Raw genomic sequence first — 20,586 nt, 5'->3', positions numbered from 1 at the left:
CCGCCTCGCCTCGCCCCGCCCGCCGCGCCCCACGCCGCGCCCCACGCCGCGGCCGCCAGAGGCACCTCCCCAGTGCGCGGTCTGCGCATGCGCTGGGGCTCCGGGTGGTCCAGGCGTGCGCCTGAGCAGGGCTCGCCCCCGCGCCGCCTCGCTGCCCAATGTCGGCGCCCGAGCCCTGAGCAGCATCTCTCCTCACCAGTCGGCTGCGAGCGCGGCACGAGCCTCGCCGGGCCTCTGTTCCGGGGGGTGGGGGTGGGGGTAGGCGGGGTCGGCGCCGTGATAGGCTGCGGCTGCCTGACTGGCGTCGCCGGCGTCCAGTGGGCGCGGGCGGGCGGGCCTCGGGCGGCGTGGGGCCGGGCGGGAAAGGCCGCGCGGCGGGCGAGGAGGCGCCGGGCTGCGGGCGACATGTTCCAGGGCCCGGAGACCGAGGGCAGCCGGGCGGGCTCCAGGTGCGTGGTGGGGGTTGCGGGGGCGGTGACCTCACAGCCGCGGCCTCCGCGTCCCGGTGCGAGGGGCGGGCGCTCGGCGGGGTCGGGGGCGCCGGGAAGAGCCGTGGAGGGCGGGGGGGCCGGGGGCCGAGGCGCGCGGTCCGCGCCGCTCCCCGGGCCCGCTCTCCTTCCGCGTCCAGCGCGCCCCTCCTCTGCCCGGAGCCGGGGACCATGCGGGTGTGTGCGGGGCCGCGCCCTCCGGGACCCTGTGCTGGCGCGAGTGGGGGTCGCCGTCCTGGGCGCCCTCTCGGGGTCCCGGTCCCCTGGGCCGCAGCCCCCGCCCCTGACCCCGGAGCCCCCTCCCCTGACCCCGGTACCCCTGTGGCCACAGCCCCCGCCCCTAACCCCAGTCCCCCTGGGGCCGCAGCCCCCGCCCCTAACCCCGGGCCCCCTGGGGCCGCAGTCCCTGCCACTAACCCCGGTCCCCCTGGGGCCACAGCCCCTGCCCCTAACCCCGGGCCCCCTGTGGCCACAGCCCCTGCCCCTAACCCCTGTTCCCCTGGGGCCAGAGCCCCTGCCCCTAACCCCGGTCCCCCTGTAGCCAGGGGCCCCCTTAGGCCAGGTGGTGCCCTACCCTAGTCCTATAGTTTGGGGACCAGGCGGTGTTCTCCCTCCACTACTAATGGAGAATCAAGCCAACTGCAAGTAATAGAAGCAGAAATCCGGTTGTAGGCTGGGACTGGGCTCCAACACCCCGGACAGCTTAACTTCTACCGGCCGGTGGGTCGCCCCGTGGGTCGCCCGGGAAATTAGAATTGCCAGAGCTCGAGAGAAGGTCTGCCTTGGTCCTGGAGGGGCCACCTTACTCTGTAGATCGCGAGGGGCTTAGGTGCCCGTGAGTTTTCTTTACTGTTATCCTCTTCTGTCCCCTAGCCGTGCCCTGAAGGTAGAGACTGTGTATGTGACAACTGTTGAGTGAATACCCTGTAGGGTGGCTAATTAGTGAAAGAACTGCTTTGACTTGCAGTTGTAAGTCAAATCCTGTAAGTCTGGAGGGGTTAGGTCAGCGTTCAGTAACACACCTAAGTAATTAGTCATCAGAGCGTGGAACAATGAGTAGCAGGCACACGAGTCCAGATGTGTACTGATGAGGGCCGGAGATGCAAAGCCGAGTGCTCTGAAAGCATCCAGGTGCTGGTGCTTGGTGAGCGCTGGTGAGTACCACCCACGCCAGCTGGGCGGGCCGCTGCCCGGCTCTCCCCCTTCTGTCCTCTGGGTTCATCCCATTTGTCCACTGCCTGGCACCGGATGCCCAGAGAACGTTGGAGTTCATGAATAAATGCCCTAACGATGGTGTTACGTTGACTCTGAGCTTCAGAGCCCTTGCTCAGCCCACGCTGCTTTGTGGGACTGGTTTTGGAGAGGGGATTACGGAAAGGAGGTTGAAGAAGTAAAGCAGTCTGCTCGTCTGGATGAGTAAACATAATTAGAAGCTTCTGCTTAGGATCCGTCAGACGGTTTGTGTTTGAGCAGCCATCTTAAAGGAATTGGTTCACTGGACAGGCCTTGTAAGGCCTCACATCACATTTGGCTGTTGAGGGAGGGAGTCAGGTGGGTGGCTGTAGGATCGCCTGGCCAGGATTTCCGCTTTTAAGGCCCTGCAGCTTCTATTTTCTTGCTGAGGGGTTATCTTGTGTTAAAGGGACTTTGAACTGTCAAAAGGCATCATGCTTCAGCCATCCCTCGTCTGAGGTCATCCCTCAGCTGTAAAGGATTTATCCAAGTCTGAGCAGTCCCCAAAAGCTTTTCTGAAACACAGGCAGCAGCTCTCGGAGGGAGGATCAGGAACTAGAGGTAAGAGTGGCTTTTGTTTCCCTGCCTCTGCTGGTGCCATCGTCCTCTTGAGCTGTATCTGTGGCTTTTCTTTGTCATGAGGCTTCTGGCTCCTCTTGTGTACTCTGTGACTTTATTAGCATATATTGAGGGGTAGAGAAGAAGGGGATGTAACTGCAACCCCCAAATGCTCAGAGCATTGTAAGTTCTGAGCTCACTAGTACCCCTATCTCCTCCCTGTAATCAGTGTCCTGGTGGTAACCGCCCTTGAGCGTGAGCCTGGTGAAGGCCACACTGAGCCATTGTTGTGGGTTCTGTTTCTATCAAAATAACCTCTTTGGGGGGCGGGGGGCGGGGGGGGGGGGCAGCGGTTTAGCGCCACCTTCAGTCCAGGGCATGATCCTGGGGTCCCTGGATCGAGTCCCACATCGGGTTCCCTGCATGGAGCCTGCTTCTCCCTCTGCCTGGGTCTCTGCTTCTCTCTGTGTGGGTCTCTCATGAATAAATAAAATCTTAAAAAAAAAAAAAAAAACTCATTAACTCTTAGTCCCCATATTTGAGACCCTGTTGGGGCAGCCGCTGCGATTTGCATGACTGCTACAGGCCCGGAGACCCTAGCACCCACCCCGTTGTATTTGTGATGAAAATGTCGCTGTCCCTTTCCAGGTAGCTTGGCCATTATGCGCAGCGGTCCATCTGCTACAGCTTTCTTCGCTGCCACTTCCCTTGTTTTCAAAGTAAAATATAGTAAAGTTCAGGGATTCCAGGTGGCTCAGTGGTTGAGCGTCTGCCTTCGGCGCAGATCATGATCCCAGGGTCCTGGGATCCAGCCCTGCATTAGGCTCCCTGCTCCGTGGGGGAGTCTGCTTCTCTCTCAACCCCTGTTTGTATATGTGCACGTGCACGCTCTCTCAAATCTTTAAAAATAAAGTAAAATTCAGAAAAGTACACAGAATCATGTAATAAACATTGTATTTCCACCACTCCAAATTAACATTTGGTCATTTCCAATAACCCTGGTTTGCATCCTTTGCCTCAGGATACCCTTCCCACACAGAGACCACAAAATGGGCCGTGTCTCCTCCAGAGTTCTCTGGAATTCCAGTAAGACTCAGCGCTCCGTGGCATCACTGATAGGAGCACTAGAGGGCCCAGCCCACCCCCCCACCCCTGCTCCAGGCACAGGACTTGCTCTCACCCATATTTCTGTGCACGGGGTCAGATGCAGGCTTCCAGCAATGGGTGCTTAGGGCCTGTGCTGAGAGTGAAGCCAGGGTGCAGGGCAGAGGGGACCGGGAGATGGCAGGGATGCAGAATGAGTCCTAAAGAGCTCTGAGTCAGGACAAGTCAGCGTCATATTGGAGCAGGACCTGGAAGGTTAAAAGAGCCATGTTTCAAATAAGTGTGAAATAAGGATTTTTAAATCAGCAGGAGGCTTGATGTTAAATTCAGGTCAGTTCTGAAGATTACACATCCCCACCCCCCTTTCCAAAGAGATGGTTGTGGAGTCCCAAGCGTGTCGGACCTGCTGTAGCCAGCCACAAATCTGGAGACTGTCACTGTGACCAGTGATTTATAAATGGTTGCAGAAGTCAGCTGGCCTTACTGTGGCCACTAACAAAATGTGTGACCTGAGGTCTTGTTAATACTTTTTTGTTTTTAAGATTTTATTTATTTATTCATGAGACCACACAGAGAGAGGCAGAGACACAGGCAGAGGGAGAAGCAGGCTCCATGCAGGGAGCCGGACGTGGGACTTGATCCTGGGACCCCCGGGGTCACACCGTGGGCTGAAGGCAGATGCTCAACCACTGAGCCATGCAGGGATCCCTTGTTAATACTTTCTGAATTTAAGTGTGGTTAGTGTTTTTTTTTTTTTCCTTTTTTTTCTTTTTTTCTTTTTTTTTTTTAATTCTTTTTCTCAAACTGAAGTGACTTTTTTCCTTCATCATATTATCGAGGAACTACTAAGTGCTGAGTCGGCAGCCAGGGACCCGGCGCCGTGTGGGAGGCCTGCCAGCCTGAGCTGACTTCGTGGTTGGTGAGCCCGGGCTAGGCTGGCACACTGTCTGCCCTCTCTAGTGCGGAGGGGTGCTTCTGCAGGCCTGGTTTGCAGCCAGAGACCCTGACAACCCCCTTCGCCTTAAATTACACCAAATGATCGACTCCCTTTCTGGTTGTTTTGAGGAAACCGGAAACATTTCAGATGCCCTGTTCTTGTGAACAATCGTGGGCAGCGTTTGTGTGCGGAGTCGTGGCTTTCACGCGACGTGGAGCTCTGCATCTGGAAGTCCGTCTCCGTGTCTGCAGTCCCAGCCAGCCCTGTTGCCGAGGCCCCAGGAAGGAGCATAGGCCTCTCACCAGTTGAAAAATTTTAAAGATCTCTGGGTTTTCTGAAAAGATGCACGGGGCCCCAGCCTGTGACTGCTGTGCTGGTGTAGTCTGAAGCCCTGGGGTGTCAGGGCGAGCTCTGTGACAAACTAATTCTTCGGTTATGGCAATAAAAAGTGACTCAGAAAAAAAAAAAAAAAAGTGACTCAGGGTCCTGGTCTTCCACTTGTGAAGTGGTTCCTGTGGACCCCCAAAGGGTGCATGGTGGTCTCCCCCAGTCAAGATTTGGGGTAGGTGCTGCTGTGGCTGCCTGAGAGGTCTCGGGGTGCACATGGCACCTGCTGCACATGTGTCGGTGTGAAGAGTGGTGCTAGGGCAGCCCCGGTGGCGCAGCAGTTTAGCGCCGCCTGCAGCCCAGGGCGTGATCCTGGAGACCCTGGATCGAGTCCCACGTCAGGCTCTCTGTATGATGCCTGCTTCTCCCTCTGCCTGTGTCTCTGCCTCTCTCTCTCTCTGTCTCTATGAATAAATAAATAAAAATCTTTAGAAAAAAAAAAAAGAAGAGTGGTGCCAGCAGGTGTGCCCTCTGACCTTTGTGACGAGCCTGCCGTTGTCAGGGACGGGAGATGGCTCTCCCTGTGTGGATTCTGCACATCAGTCCTGACCCTTGTTTTCTCAAGAGGCCTTTAGGAGAAGCCGGAGGGTGTAGTCTGAGCTCTGGAGCCAGACTGCCTGGGTTTGTGTTCTGGTTCTGCTACTTCCCACGTCATGTTTCTAGTGACGCTTCTTTGTCTCAGGTTCGTCATCCATGGAAATACTGGCTCCCTTAGAGGGTTGCTGCATAAGGCCCATGGAAGGGTGGACGCAGATAGTAAGCTTTTAGCAGATGTTCTGAATGTGTTTATGGTATTGTCTTAATTTTTTTTTTAATTTTTATTTATTTATGATAGTCACACACAGAGAGAGAGAGAGAGAGGCAGAGACACAGAGACATAGGCAGAGGGAGAAGCAGGCTCCATGCACCGGGAGCCCGACGTGGGACTCGATCCCGGGTCTCCAGGATCGCGCCCTGGGCCAAAGGCAGGCGCCAAACCGCTGCGCCACCCAGGGATCCCTGTCTTAATTTTTTTAATCTATTTTTTAACTCCTATCTACAACCACCATGGGGCTCAAACCCACGATCCTGAGATGGAGAGTCACATGCTCCACCGACTGAGCCGGCCAGGCGCCTGAGTGTGTTTGTAGTATTAAACACTCGTGTACTAATTAAAATCAGCATTAAAGTTAGTAAATGTGGGTCAGTTTGCCACATTGTTTTAGGGAAACTAATTTTACATAGCAGGAGGTCACAGGAATAATTTCCAAGCATATACGTTTCTAGAGGGTTTTTGCCTTAACCCCGGTAGACAAAGAGAGCTTTCAGGACAGTGGAGAAGTTTGCTTGCTGTGTGGCTGGCTGTAGACAGTCCTGCCGGTGCTAAATAATCACGGTGTGTGGACATGAGAAGGCACACGTTCCCTGCGTAGTTGCGCCGGACCGCCTGGCGGGTGATAGCCCCATCAGCCCTCTGTGTCTCACACTTGCTCTGTGCTCCCAGGGCCATGAAGCCCCCAGGAGGAGAGGCCAGCAATCTTTTTGGAAGTCCAGAAGAAGCTGCTCCTTCAAGCAGGCCCAATAGGATGGCATCTAATATTTTTGGACCAACTGAAGAACCTCAGAACATCCCTAAGAGGACCAATCCCCCAGGTATGGGCCTCCCTGAATCCTCCATCCTTTCACCTCTGCTTGTTCTGTTTTATGCTGCTCTTTTGATGACATTTTTTATTTCTTTGCATTGACCCCTTTCACATATTTTCTGGCATAGGTTATCCCTTGCTGTCAGAGTTCTAGAATGTAAGGATGGTCTTGTTCTGACTTTTACTTGCTGTCTTGAAGGTGGCTTGGTCATTCTTGTTTTTTGTTTTTTGTTTTTTTTTTCCTAAGTTTTATTTGTCTTAGAGAATCTCAAGCAGACTCCATGCTGAGCATAGGGGCCAACGCGGGGCTTGATCTCGCGACCCTGAGATCATGACTTGAGCAGAAATCAAGAGCCACCAAGGCGCCCCCAGCTCAATCATTCTTGAATCCTCCTTCCTATGTCAGCAGACCCTGGCTGAGTCCAGGCACTAAGGAATCAGAGACAGATGATGGGATTCTGGTTCCCACCAGGGAGGCTCTCCCAAGTTTACCACAGGCACCTTGCAATTTCACAAACTTTGTGTAAGTTGTGCATATAAACGTTTTTCATGAGACACCTGGGTGGCTCAGCGGTTTGGCTCCTGCCTTCAGCCCAGGGTGTGATCCTGGACACCCAGGATCAAGTCCCACATCAGGCTCCTTGCATGGAGCCTGCTTCTCCCTCTGCCTATGTCTCTGCCTCTCTCTCTCTCGCTCTCTGTGTGACTATCATAAATAAATAAAAATTAAAAAAATAAAATAAAATAAAATAAAATTAGTATTTGTTAAAAAAAAAAAAACAAAAGCTAGTTTTGTGTTTGGTTGTTTTTTGACAGAGAGGGTGGGGGTGGAGGATTAAAGTTGTGGATATAGTAGAAGCAACAGGTGGTTCTTTTTTTTTTTTTTTTTAAGATTTATTTATTCATTCAGAGAGAGAGAGAGAGAGACAGGCAGAGGGAGAAGCGGGCTCCATGCAGGGAGCCCGATGTGGAACTCGATCCTGGGCCTCCAGGATCATGCCCTGGACTGCAGGCGGTGCTAAACCGCTGTGCCACCAGGGCTGCCCTGCAACAGGTGGTTCTTAAAAGTAACACTCTCATGGTTTTTAGCGTACAGGTGTGGGGCTGGAGTGGTCAGCCCTGCATATCCTTCGTATCACCGATAGCAGAAAAGGCACAGTCCGTTAGCCCGTGTACCTGTAACAGGCTGCTGGCTCAACAGAGTGTCTGGAGCTGCCCCTGGGGTGTCCAGGTCCCTGGAACGTATGGCAGTTTGGGGGTGGTGCCACTTTGCAGACCCCCAGCCTCCTCTGGTTCCCCAGCGGACAGCCTGGGCCTCTCATGACCAGAGAGAGAGAGAGAGAGAGAACGCTTCTATGTAGCGCGTGGTCACAAGATGTTGTGACAACCGCCAGAACTCGGTTCCTGCTTCTCCTGGCGCTATTGTTTGGGGTCTGTTTTCTGTCCTGCCAAGTGCTCTTTGAAAACGATCTGTGATGGGACATCTGGGTGGCTCAGCAGTTGAGCATCTGCCTTTGGCTCAGGATGTGACCCTGGGTCCAGCATTGAGTCCCGCTTTTGGCTCCTTGTGGGGGTCCTACTTCTCCCTCTGCCTGTGTCTCTGCCTCTCTCTGTGTGTCTCATGAATAAATAAATAAAATCTTGAAATAAAAGAAGGAAGGAAGAAGGGAAGGAAGGAAGGAAAGAAAAAAAAAAGACCATCTGGGACAGATTCTCAAGGGACGGCTGAAAGAGGCAACTTCCAGTGTGTTCCCCCTGCAGCTGACCTGACTCCTGCCCTCTGCTGAGGGGGCCTGGTTGAGAAATGTGTCCAGGACGGAGGGTGTGACGGGCATTAGCCAAGGATTGTCATGCCCAGTGGTTCTTTACCCTTCACGGGTGGGCCCTGCTGGTTCCTGGCTCACGTCTACCCCACAGTGTACTCCCTATTCTAACTGGTGGTTGAGATGTGGGGACAGTTTGGTATTTGCCGGGGGCTGTGCTCACTGCTTTCCATGTATTCGTTGAGTCCCGTCTGCACTCGGAGGGGGTAGGTGGGGCCCCAGGGAGATTCACTGCCATCCCCGGAGCTCACACCCAGGTGTGGCACAGTCAGCCCTTGGATCCCAGCTTGCCTGACTCCAGAGCTCACGCTCTTAACTTAGACCTGAAGAATGAGTTGGGAAAAGTGTTTCAAAATGGAATTGCTGGATTAGTTTGAAATGTTGGTGGACACTCTGGTCGTAAGAGGTGCTCACCGCTTTGCCAGCAGGGTGTCTATCTTGCATTTTGGTTCTGAAAAAAGCCTATCTTACGGGCACCTGAGTGGATCTGTCAGTTAGGTGTCTGACCTTGATTTCAGCTCAGGTCATGATCTCGGGGTCGTGGATTGAGCCCCACATTGGGTTCTGCGTTCAGCATGGAGTCTGCTTGAGATTCTCTCCCTGTGCCTCTCCCAATTACATGCATGCGCTCACACTCTGATGTAAATAAATCTGTATTTTTTTTTAAGATTTTATTTATTCATTCATGAGAGACACAGAGAGGCAAAGACACAAGCAGAGGGAGAAGCAGGCTCCATGGAGGGAGCCCGATGCGGGACTTGACCCCAGGACACCAGGATCATGCCCTGGGCCAAAGGCACATGCTAAACCACTGAGCCACCCAGGGCTCAGGGATCCCCAATAAATCTCTTTAAAAAGCATATCTTGAATTTATCTTTATGGCTGAAATCAAGCACCTTTTCCTTCTTCAAAGCTGAGTTCATCTTTCTGGTAAAATGCTGACTAATAGACATGCAGGGTGATTCCGTTTTATAAAGTGCAGAAATAGAGCTCCGTTGTTCAGAGTTGGATATACACCCAGTCAAAAAGTTTATGGTCTCCAGGAAATGCAGGTGTTTGGTGACCTGGGGTGTGAGGAAGGACACCCAGGGTTCTGGAAGCCAGTCTTGCTCTGTACTTTCCAGGTGGTAGTTACCTGGGTGTTGTTATTTGTGATTATTATATCTTAGAAACATTTGTTATGTTTCATAATTTAAAGACAGTTTTTTGATGAGCAGTGTCTTTAGCCAAAAACTTTATTTTTTAAAATTTTTTTAGCCAAGAACTTTAAATTGAGTTACTTTTATGTTTCATTTTTCAAAACACTGAATGAGCTTTTTTTTTTTTTTTTTTTTTTTTTAAGATTTTCTTTATTTATTCATGAGAGACGCAAAAAGAAAGAGGCAGAGACACAGGCTCCATGCAGGGAGCCTGATGCTGGACTTGATCCCTGGTCTCCAGGATCACGCCCTGGGCTGAAGGCAGATAGATGCTCAACCACTGAGCAACCCTGGCTGCCCTGAATGAGTATTTTTAAAATAATTAAGCCTTTGTTGTACAACCGGAAACAGCACAGTATGGATGGAATGCTTTCCCCAGTTTGTGGTGGAGACATTTTTGCTGATGGCAGCCTTGCAGCATCACTGAGGGCTCATTGTGCCCGGCACCCTCTGCCTGCTTGACATGGATTAACTTGCTTATCTCACCAGTGGCCCTGGGTCAGTACTCTTGCTCCTTGTGGCCTCCTTAGGGTTGATAGTTGAAGCCAGGAGGTTAAGGCCACGTGTCCAGGCTCAGAGTTAGCAAGGGACCGCACAGGGGCTTCACCTGGCAGCCCAGCACCATGCAGTGTGGGCGTCTGCAGCCCCCGGGACGGCGGGCGGCCTGTGGGCATTAACATGACAGGGCGTGCGTGCATCTTGGGCACAGGCAGCCTCACACATTCTTGGCCTGTTCTCCAGCCCCAAAAGTGCTGCTTCCTGCGCTCTGTTCCAGTCTTCACTGGGCTTGCACTTCTCCACGTCCCCAGGAAACTGCATCCCCGGGGCCACTCTGGCTGCAGGCACCCTTACGATGGGTGTGACAGCCAGCAGGAGCTCGAGTCCTTCCCCGGGGAGCCCACAGGGTCTAGTCATGCACATTGTGTTTGTTAGTGGCCTGGGTGATTATAGCCAGGAAGTGACTGTTTTCCATATGGGTTCTTGAAAAGAGTAAAGATGAAAGCTCTGAGAAAGGACATGCTAAACAGTGTTGAGTCCCACAACCCATCAGTCCCTTGTCCTGTGCTCACGGCCCATATCGGGAGCCACATTCTGGGACTGAGGTGGAGGTGGATGGTGACCCCTCAATGTACATCAAAACCTCGCACCCTGTGTAGATGGTTTCGTGCCTCTTTTCACCGAGCGGTGTATCTGTCGTGGAGAGTTCCCTTATCACTACGAGGAAAGTAGAGTGAACGTCTGTTGAGCATTTATGTCTCTGGCAGCGTTCTAGGCACCTGATGTCTGAGCTGCTGTGAGCCATTGAAGGGACCAGTGAAGCTCGTCCTTCTGTTTTGCCCGTTTGACAGTTGAGCATCTGGGGGCACAGAGAGACCAAGGAGGCTGTGTTGTCGGCCCGCCCCTTAGTGCAACACACCTTTCTTTCCACTTATGAGATTGTGAGTCCTCGGTGCCCCAGGGCCACGAGTGGCGGCCCACCTCCAGTAGCACAGCTCTCTGGGGAAAGGCACTGGCGTTTGCCAAGCAGAGAGGCAGCCAGCTGGTGGTGTGCGGCAGCCGTCTTTCTGCCTAACGGAGGAGTCCGGGCGTGGACTTTGATGTCTGGCCAGAATCATCAGCTCATGAGAAGTTACTTGTCAGAAGCATGTTTTCGTTACGACTCATCGCATCACCTAGAGCTGCATGTAGGATGTTAAGTGTCCATAATTTGCTGACGTATCTATTTGTCACTGGGAGTTCCGGCCAGAATGAGGTCAGAAGAATGACTAATGGTGTTATTTTCCAGATTACAGGTCTGCCTTGAGTATGGCGTGTTGTTAAATTCAGTTCTATCTATCTGACCTAAAAATGGAATACTTGTTTGCTTTGAACATAAAGAATTTTTCATGGGTTTGATGAAGATGAGTCTTTAACAGGACAGCACAAGTTCAAGGTTAAGGAAGTTCTAAATGGGAAATGCTGTTCTATGCCATCTTACTGTCTTGCATCTAGGGCCCAGCCCAGGAATGAAGGTCCCAGCAGGCCCCTGATAAAGACATAGGTCTTTAGGAACCCTCACCAGCGTCATCACCCCCTCCTTGTTGGCCTCAGCTGGGGACTGGCACTGGGTGTCCCATGAGGGCAGGACCTTGAAGTAGTGAAGGTGGAGGGTGGTGCCAGGTGGCTGTTGTGGGTTGCTCACTGTGTGTAATTGTTTCTGCAGGGGGGAAAGGAAGTGGTATTTTTGACGAATCCACACCTGTGCAGACTCGACAGCGTCTGAACCCACCTGGTGGGAAGACCAGTGACATTTTTGGGTCCCCCGTGGCTGCCACCTCACCGTTGGCACACCCAAACAAACCCAAGGTATGGGCTACATTCAGGTAGCAATTGTGAAAGTAAGAGAAACAAAAATTGAGCTAATGACTCTTTGAAAAGGCTCTCAGGTAGGTGTGGGTGTTACCAGGAAGAGGCTGAGTGGCCAGCACGGATTTTGCTGAGTGTGGTCTTTGTGGTGGTTCCACAGCCTCCCTGAGTCCACGGAGAAATGCGCCCTCTGCCCGTGGGCTGCTGCTCCACTCTGCCCCAGGGCACTGAGGCTATTCGAAAATTTCACTGCTTTTAGTGGTCATCACTGAGTACAATAACTGCATTGGATTAAAATTCAGCTGGTATTTAGATTTCTTGGGTTTATAATAATATTTTTATTTTTTTAATTTTTTTATTTTTTTTTAAGATTTTATTTATTTATTCATGAGAGAGAAAGAGAGAGAGAGAGAGAGGAAGAGACATAGGCAGAGGGAGAAGCAGGCTCCATGCAAGGAGCCCGATGTGGGATTCGATCCCGGGTCTGCAGGATCAGGCCCTGGACTGTAGGCGGCGCTAAACCGCTGAGCCACCCGGGCTGCCCTATAATAATATTTTTAAAAGTCTAATTTGGGGGGATCCCTGGGTGGCTTAGCGGTTTGACGCCTGCCTTTGGCCCAGGGCGCGATCCCGGAGTCCCGGGATCGAGTCCCGCGTTGGGCTCCTTGCGTGGGGCCCGCTCCTCCCTCTGCCTGTGTCTCTGCCTCTCTCTCCTCTCTCTGTGACTATCATGAATAAATAATAATAAAAAAAAATTAAAAAGTCTAATTTGGGGTACCTAAGTGGCTCAGCGGTTTAGCGCCTGCCTTTGGCCCAGGGCATGATCCTGGGGTCCCGGGATCAAGTCCTGTGTCGGGCTTCCTGCACGGAGCCTGCTTCTCCCTCTGCCTGTGTCTCTGCCTCTCTCTCTGTCTCTCTCATGAATGAATGAATAAAATCCTAAAAAAAAAAAAAAAAAAAAAAAAGTCTTAATTTGATTGGAGAATGGCAGGAGACAGAGTATGGCACCAGCCAGTGTCTCTACATGAGCTATGCCCCAGGGGGGCTACTGCTGAAGCAACTTTCCTTTCAGCCAGAAATGAAGAAGGAGTAACAGTTCACGTATCATCATTTTGCGGACTTTAATGAAATCTTGTATCTCAATATCAGTTAACATCACAAAACAAGGGACAACCAAAAATAACCTCCTTATGAAACATTGTAGACCACCTTTAAATTCTTGTTGAAAGGGACGCTGGGGTGGCTCAGTGGTTGAGCGCCTGCCTTCAGTCCAGGGCGTGATCCTAGAGTCCCAGGATTGAGTCCCACATCGGGCTCCCTGCATGGAGCCTGCTTCTCCCTCTGCCTGTGTCTCTGCCTCTCTCTTTGTCTCTCATGAATAAATAAATAAAATCTTAAAAAAAAAATTTTTGTTGTTGAAAAATCAAGCCCAAATCAGACCATACCTCATATTAATTGATGTCACTGGGACTCAGAGTAATGCAAAATAGAGGACTTGTCATAGCAATCACTAGAGGGCAGTCAGTAATCCTGATGATTAAAAAGGGATTTTTGAATAGATTTCCTATCAGCGCCTGGGTGGCTCAGTTAAGTGTCCAAGTCTTCAGTTTGGCTCAGTTCATGATCTCAGGGTTGTGAGATGGAGCCCTGCATCAGGGTCTGCGCTCAGCAGGGAGTCTGCTTGAGATTCTCTACACCCCACCCCCAAGGGAAAAAAGAATACAGTCCCTACCAAAGTCCCAACCATTTGGTTTAGTTTGGTTTGATTTTTTTCTTGAAAAAAATGGAAAGACCTATCCTAAAATTTATAGGAAATCTCAGGGGACCCTGAATATTAGCCACACAGCATGACAATGAAGAACAGATTTGGAGGCTTCTCACTTCCCAGTCTCAGAATCACTACAGAGTTTCAGTCCAGACAGTGTAGTGCTGGCCTAAGGGCAGACCTCCAGTCCCCCGGAGTAGAATGAAGAGCCAGCAAATAAATCTGCACACCTTTGTGCAGTTAGTGCTTCCACAAGGGGGCCTGGATCACTTGATGGGGGAAGGACCTCCTCGTCTCTTATACCAGTGGCTCCAGAACAACTGCATCTGCACATGCTGGAGAGTAAAGGTGGACCCTCAGCTAACACAGTATATAGAAGTCAATACAAATAGATCAAAGATGTAATTTAAGGCCTCCTAAGATTCTTAGAAGAAATGGACAAATCTTTACAATCTTTTTCTGTTTTTTGTTTTGTTTTGTTTTTTGGGTTTTTTTTTTTTTTTTTTTTTTTTTTTTAAGATTTTAAGTAATCTCTATGCCCAATGTGGGGCTCAAACTCACGACCCTTGAGATCAAGAGTTGACACGCTCCACCGATAGAACCAGCCAGGTACCCTGATTCTTCACAGTCTTGAAGTGGTTTTGGCAGTGGTTGACACCAGGACATAGGCAACAAAATTTAAATAAATAAAGTGTACTTCGTTAAAATTTAAAACTTTGGGATTGCCTGGCCAGCTCAGGTGGTGGAACATGAGACTCTTGATCTTAGGGTTGTGAGTTTGAGCCCCATGCTGGGTATACAGATGACTAAAAAAATCTCTAACAAAAAAATTTTCAAAACTTAAGTGCATCAAAAGATAGTATCAAGAGAGTGAAAAGACAGCCCACAGAATGGAAGAGAATACTTAAAAATCCTATCATCTGGGGTGCCTGGGTGGCTCACTGGTTGAGTGTCTGCCTTTGGCTAAAGATGTGATCCTAGGGTCCTGGGATTGAGTCCTGCATTGGTCTTCCCACAGAGAGCCTGCTTCTCCCTCTGCCTGTGTCTCTGCCTCTCTCTCTATGTTCTCATGAATAAAAATAATTAAAAAAAAAAAAAAACTAATCCTATTACTGATAAAGGTTTATTCTCCAAAACATGTAAGGAATTCGCAAAGCTTAGCAACAAAATGACAGCCAGATTCAAAAATGAAGAAAGGACTCGAATGGACATTTCCCCAAAGAAGACATACAAACGGTCAATAAACATAGAAGATGCTCAGCATTCTTAGATGTTTGGGGGAAATGCAAGTCAAAACCACAATGAGATTCCTCTTTGCACAAAACAACCAGTAAAGTTGAGCTGGCATTGCTGTTAGGAGTGCAAAGTGGTGCACCCCCGGAGGGAGACAGTGGACAGTGTCCGAAGTAGGTGACCCAGAACTTACCATATGATCCTGTCACTTCACTCTTAAGTGTACGGCCCAAAATGTTGAAGACAGTCATTCAAACAGGTAACTTGTGTACCTGTTTTGTTTTGTTTTAAAGATTTTATTTATTTATTTATGAGAGACACACAGAGAGGCAGAGACACAGGTAGAGGGAGAAGCAGGCTCCATGCAGGGAGCCCGATGTGGGACTTGATCCCGGGACGCCAGGATCATGCCCTGGGCTGAAAGCAGGTGCTAAACCGCTGAGCCACCCGGGGATCCCCTACACCTGTTTTAATAGCATTATTCACAGTAGCCAAAAGGCAGAAGCAACCAGCGTCCACCAATAGGTGAATGAATAAACAATATGCTACACACATATAATGGGATGTTACCGGCCATGAGGAGGAATAAAGATGCACCCGGTTCATGGATGAACCGTGACAACACAGTTCTGTTTGATAATTTGACCAGGTGTTAGGCTCTTAAGGTGTCATTTAGTTTCACAGTTGTGAGGGTGCTATTACGGTTATGGGGTTTTTTTAAAGGACTTTTTTTTTTTTTCCTAAAGTTTTTATTTACTTATTTATTTGAGAGAAAGAGTACATGCATGCGCACAGGGAGGTACAGAGGGAGAGGAAGAAGCAGGCTCCCCACTCAGCAGGGAGCGGGATGTGGGGCTCAATCCCACACATGACCTGGAGATCATGACCTGAGCTGAAATCAAGAGTCAGGCACTTAGCCGTCTGATCCACCCAGGTGCCCCTAAAGGACAGTTTTATTTATTTATTTATTTTTTTTTTTTTAATTTTTTTTTTTTTTTAATTTATTCATGATAGTCATACAGAGAGAGAGAGAGGCAGAGACACAGGCAGAGGGAGAAGCAGGCTCCATACACCGGGAGCCCGACGTGGGATTCGATCCCGGGTCCCCAGGATCGCGCCCTGGGCCAAAGGCAGGCGCCAAACCGCTGCGCCACCCAGGGATCCCTAAAGGACAGTTTTAAAAGCCACTTGGAATATTTGTGGGTGATTGAAATATCTGGGATTTGCTTTAAAAAATAATCTCCCAAAGGGTGGAGGGACCCTGGTTGGACATGTGTGGCTGAGATCTGATGGCGGTGAGTCAGCTGCTGCTGCTGCAGGCTGCAGGGTGTTCATGGCACTGCTTCCTCCACTTTGCTCATGGCGAAAATTCTCCACAGTAAAAAAAAAACATGTTTAAAATTTAAAAATAAACCCCTTTGTGCCCTGATTGTCCTTATCCATTTGAATGAGGGTAAAATGTCTGAATCATGTGCTGACCGAGGCTTTGCCTTATTGCAGGACCACGTGCTCTTGTGTGAAGGAGAAGACCCCAAATCGTCCCCTACAGGTGAGCTGCTATTTTGTGTCCCTTCCTCAGGGTGCTCCTGCGCTGGGAGAGTTGCTGGTGCAGCCCCAAGGGTGAGAGGGAATATTCCGTGACCCTTCCAGGCCTGCGGACAAAAAGAAGCAAGGTTATGTGTGTTGCCAAGAGGATACCTAGTATTTGAAGAACGCCAGGGAAATGGGCTGTTATTTCAGGTAGAAAATTTTCCAGCTGGTCTCCTCCAGCCGCTCACTAAGCATTGGAGGTCAGCCTAGGTCGACGGCCAGGGCTCCCCTTCTGGAAGCTGATCTCATGTAGTGAAGGGCAGGGCTCTGGAGCCTTTAATGAATCCGAGCAAGTGCAGCCCAGGCTGTACTGATGCAAAAGAGCAGGGCCGGCGGGGGGGCGGGGGGGGGGAGCAAGAGAGCCGCAAAGTGAGAAGGGAGACCGTGAGGCCCACCCAGGGCAGAGGTGCTGCCTCGGAGCCCCACCTCGCACTGGGCAGGGGGCATTCCTTTATCTAGAAAGTCCGAGTGCGAGGGTCAACTAGCCTTGCATCAATCACCTTGCTGGATCCCCAGATAAGGTGAGCTCCCTCTTCTTTCTGTGTTCAATTTGAGAAAGTTTATTTATCCTTGATGTCGAAGAAAGGGGAATGGGGTCCAAGCAGTGTAAAGAAATAACTTACTCAGGAATTTATTCGGGACTTTATAGTATGAAGGCCCAGGTTTGTGCCTACTTCAGGAACGATCTCTGCTAATCAAAGGCTTCTTGGGACAAGATGGAAGCCTTGCTGGGTGCTCTCCTCTTTTCCCATCGTGACCGGCCAGCCAGCCTGTTTGGTCCATGGGTGGCCTCTAACAGCATGGCATGTGACTTTGTCCCACAGCCGCAATGAGCACGTCACCCAGAGAAGAGCCCGGTGAGAAGGGAGGCCCTGGAGAAGCAGGCCGCGCCCAGCAACCCATGCCCACAGGTGACAGCCACGAGCCCAGGCTGGGCCCAAGGCCTCGTTCTCACAACAAAGTCCTCAACCCACCTGGAGGCAAATCCAGTATCTCCTTCTACTAAGAGAGGCTGCTGCTTCCCCTGTAGCCAGTCAAGAAACCGAAGAGATAGGATTTCAAATACTATAGTTTCTTTTAGTCCACAGGAACCCGGTGGGGAGAGGGTCTGCTGTGTATCTGGGGGCGCCTCTCGGGCTCTGCTGCCATCACAGCCGCGGAGGACATCACCATGCAGACTGCCAAGAGACCTCTCGGTGGGGATGAAATGGGACTCACTGGTAACTGCAGATGTGACGGGACTGTGTGAGGGGCTTGGGGGCAGGTGGCACCCAACGGCGCTTAGGCCCAGGGACGTAGGGCTGCCCACAGTCTTCGCCACACGAGCACACCGCTGGTTGCCTGGGGTCCAGGAATCACCGACACGGTAGCAGAGTTTAAACTTGAAGTCTTGGCAAGAAAATAAAAAACAGCCTGTGTGTTGCTGGCAGTGGAGGAGTGAGGCACGGGCCAAACCACTGCTGGTGGGGACCAGGGGTGTCTGGCTGGCCCCTCAGGTCCTCACCCCGTTCACTGCGGGACCGTCCCTGTCCCTGGGCCGGCCGCCGTGGGCCCCTGCTGCCTCCTTTGCGGTCAGCCCCCATGTGTCGCTCTGCACACTTCCTGAGCCACCTCGGTTGCTGGTCCTCGGCAGCTGTCCACAAAAACCAAAAAGTCGTTCTCAGTCTCATGATTTACAGAAAGATTTTGTGCCCTAATCCTCTGAGGTGCTCCGTTTCTGCCATCTGCCAGCTTGGCCAGACCTTACATAGGATTCAGGCTGTTCATCCCCAGGCTGGTTTGGCCGTGAATTCTTCCCTCTTTTCCTTGGCGGCCTCCAGTCTAGGCCTGTGCCCGGCTCCAAGGATGCGGGCAGCTCCCTTCTCCAGCCACGGCTCTTCCTTTTGGCGAGCCCCCTGACTCCTGCAGCTACAGAACCTCCCACATGCATCCAGGCAGTAGGGTTACCTAAGTCCTCCATACATCTTTACTCCTGTTGACAGTGGGAAGGAGCGATGCTTCTTAGGGTTGAATCTTTAATATTATCTAAAGAGCTTTCCTAAAATACCAGCTTTACCTAAGTAACTCTTGACTCTGCCTTATTTCTCGCACCTTTCTAGGAAATAGTCAGTTGCTCAGGTACAACCAGGAGGAAAAAAGTTTGCTTAGCTGCTCTTTCTAAAACTTTGCAGAACCTCTCAGTTTCCAGAAGAGACCTAGAGACCTGGGGCCAGAAAGTAGTTTGACATCCAAGTCCCAACTGGCCTATTCCCTGATACTTGCCAGCAGAGATAACAGGCTGGCCAGTTGCCTCGGTCCCCTCAGGCAAAGGTTCTCCCAGTTGGCACCTACAGGGCTACCGTCTCTGTCCTCATACCTCACATTGGACCAAGGGCACAGGCTTTGGGTGGGGGCGCCTCTTGGTATGAGTGCCTACAAAGCCAGTGCCAGATGCTAAGAATACCTGCATCATTACAGAAATTTAGAAAAGCAACAGCGCTGCGTTTCATCACACCCACAGTGGCTTAGTCACTTAAGTGCCTGCCAGAGCTGCCTGCCAAGCTCCACCTTTCACACCTGGCATGCTGGGGGGATCTGCACGTGGTTTTGTCAACCAAAGACACTTTTCCTTTCCACTGCCCGGTTCACTTGGGAGGCAAGAAACTCATTCCATGTGACTCTCAAGTCCTGTCTGCACCCTGCAAATGGTCATTTATAGGAAAGTTGTTTGGAATTCAGAACATTTTTTTCCCCATTAGAAAAAGTCATTAATGGTAGTTAGGGTTCAAGCCCAAACACACTAACTTTTGCTTAACACGATGTCCTAATGGTAAAAATGAACTACCACTTATGACTGTCTTGTGGTTTTTAACATGCAAGAGACTGATATGTGAACGCCAGGCTGAATTGCCAAGAATGCTGCTGTTGTAGTGCTGGTTCCCATGGCTTCACCCCTGCACTCGCTCTCCACCCAGTGAGAGGAAGAGCTCCCTCGTTCTGTCCATAGCAGGGATCTTGGGTGGAAGTGGGGAGCAGAAGTAGGGATGGAGGCACAGGGGAACTGACCAGGAGCCTCTGTGCAGTACAGACGGGTGCCCTCCCTTCCTGCTTTCCCCGCCCTTCCCTCCCTGGAGCTGAAGAAGTGGGTTTAGGTGCCTGGTAGCCTGGTCACAGAGAAGCAGGAGAGGACTTCTACTCCTGTGAGCCCGATGGATGTGGCCATTTATATTTGGGAAATGCTCGATACACCGGGGACTGCCTGTATTTGGAAGGTTCATTAACTCAGCATCCTGTTATCAACCTCTAAGCTGCATTTTGGAATCCTTAGTCTGTATTTTCATTAAGCCTTAAAACGTTTTTTAATGTGCATTTGGTGCCAACTTTTTTCTAGAGCTGTATCAAAAACGAGAAACCTGTACTCACATCACAATGTAGTTTTGATAGGGGTGTTTTGTTTTTACAAGACAGGATTGGGTATAACCATTGAATTAAATGTAGCAATCATGTCCTCGATGTCTTTGCTGGTCAGTTCTTTGTGTGCATGTCCATGCGTGCTTTCCTTAACACCTGTTGTCCGGTGCCTGAGCCCTATCCTCGCCTTACAGCTTTTCTGTGATGAAGGGCTTTGCCTTTTTTCCCCCACTTAGCCAGAGGATGCCCAAAATAATCTTCTCAAAGATTATGGATTTAAAATTTTTTAATTTGGAAACCAAAGACAGCTTTGAGTAGAATGAGCAGGGATATGCCAGTTTCTTTTGGGTTTCTGTTAGTTAAAGGTAAGGATTCCTTGTTCTCCTACACCATTTGTTTTCCTAAAGAACTGGAAGTGTTGAACTTGCCTCCAAGTGGACTTTGAAACTCCATAACCAGCCTGGTAAGAGCAGATGAGTGCTGAGCTTTTGGTCTGCCAGTAGGTTAAAGTCCTATAAAGAAGGCACACCTTGGGGATTCCTGGGTGGCTCAGTGGTTAAGTGCCTGCCTTCAGCCCAGGGCATGATCCTGGAGACCCAGGATCAAATCCCACGTCAGGCTCACTGCATGGAGCCTGCTTCTCCCTCTGCCTATGTCTCTGCCTCTCTCTCTCTCTCTCTCTCTCTCTCTCTCATGAATAAATAAACTCTTTAAAAAAAAAAAAAAGAAAAAAAAAGGCACGCCTTGAGTATCTTTCCATCTTACACATTACGTATTTTCATGTGGCCTAAAAGCAAACGACATCTGTATATATTACATGGATCTAGGGTGGATGAGATCCAGCTTGGGCCATCTGCTTGGAGATGCGCACAAACACCCCCGTCCCCCCGCACCATACCTGCTGAACCCAG

At 50.7% G+C, this 20,586-nt stretch overlaps 1 protein-coding gene across 4 annotated transcripts; it reads left to right on the top strand.

The window, feature by feature from the left end:
• The first annotated feature begins 340 nt into the window (after positions 1 to 340).
• JPT2 (Jupiter microtubule associated homolog 2) lies at positions 341 to 19,772 on the top strand. Of its 4 annotated transcripts, XM_072754114.1 has the most exons (7): positions 348 to 449; positions 2,131 to 2,282; positions 4,449 to 4,882; positions 6,191 to 6,339; positions 11,555 to 11,697; positions 16,196 to 16,244; positions 17,110 to 19,772. In XM_072754114.1, exons 3-7 carry the CDS (start codon positions 4,854 to 4,856, stop codon positions 17,289 to 17,291), a joined length of 552 nt encoding a protein of 183 aa, XP_072610215.1. In that variant the 5' UTR covers positions 348 to 449; positions 2,131 to 2,282; positions 4,449 to 4,853; the 3' UTR covers positions 17,292 to 19,772. The 4 variants fall into 4 exon arrangements, with proteins under 4 accessions (XP_072610217.1, XP_072610214.1, XP_072610215.1 ...); XM_072754116.1 differs by lacking the exon at positions 4,449 to 4,882 and having other exon boundaries at positions 341 to 449; XM_072754115.1 differs by lacking the exons at positions 348 to 449; positions 2,131 to 2,282 and adding an exon at positions 3,957 to 4,302.
• Positions 19,773 to 20,586: the final 814 nt, after the last annotated feature.

This window comes from Vulpes vulpes, chromosome 3 (genome assembly GCF_048418805.1).
Source record: "Vulpes vulpes isolate BD-2025 chromosome 3, VulVul3, whole genome shotgun sequence".
Taxonomy (NCBI): domain Eukaryota; kingdom Metazoa; phylum Chordata; class Mammalia; order Carnivora; family Canidae; genus Vulpes; species Vulpes vulpes.
This window is presented reverse-complemented; position numbering and strand designations above follow the sequence as displayed.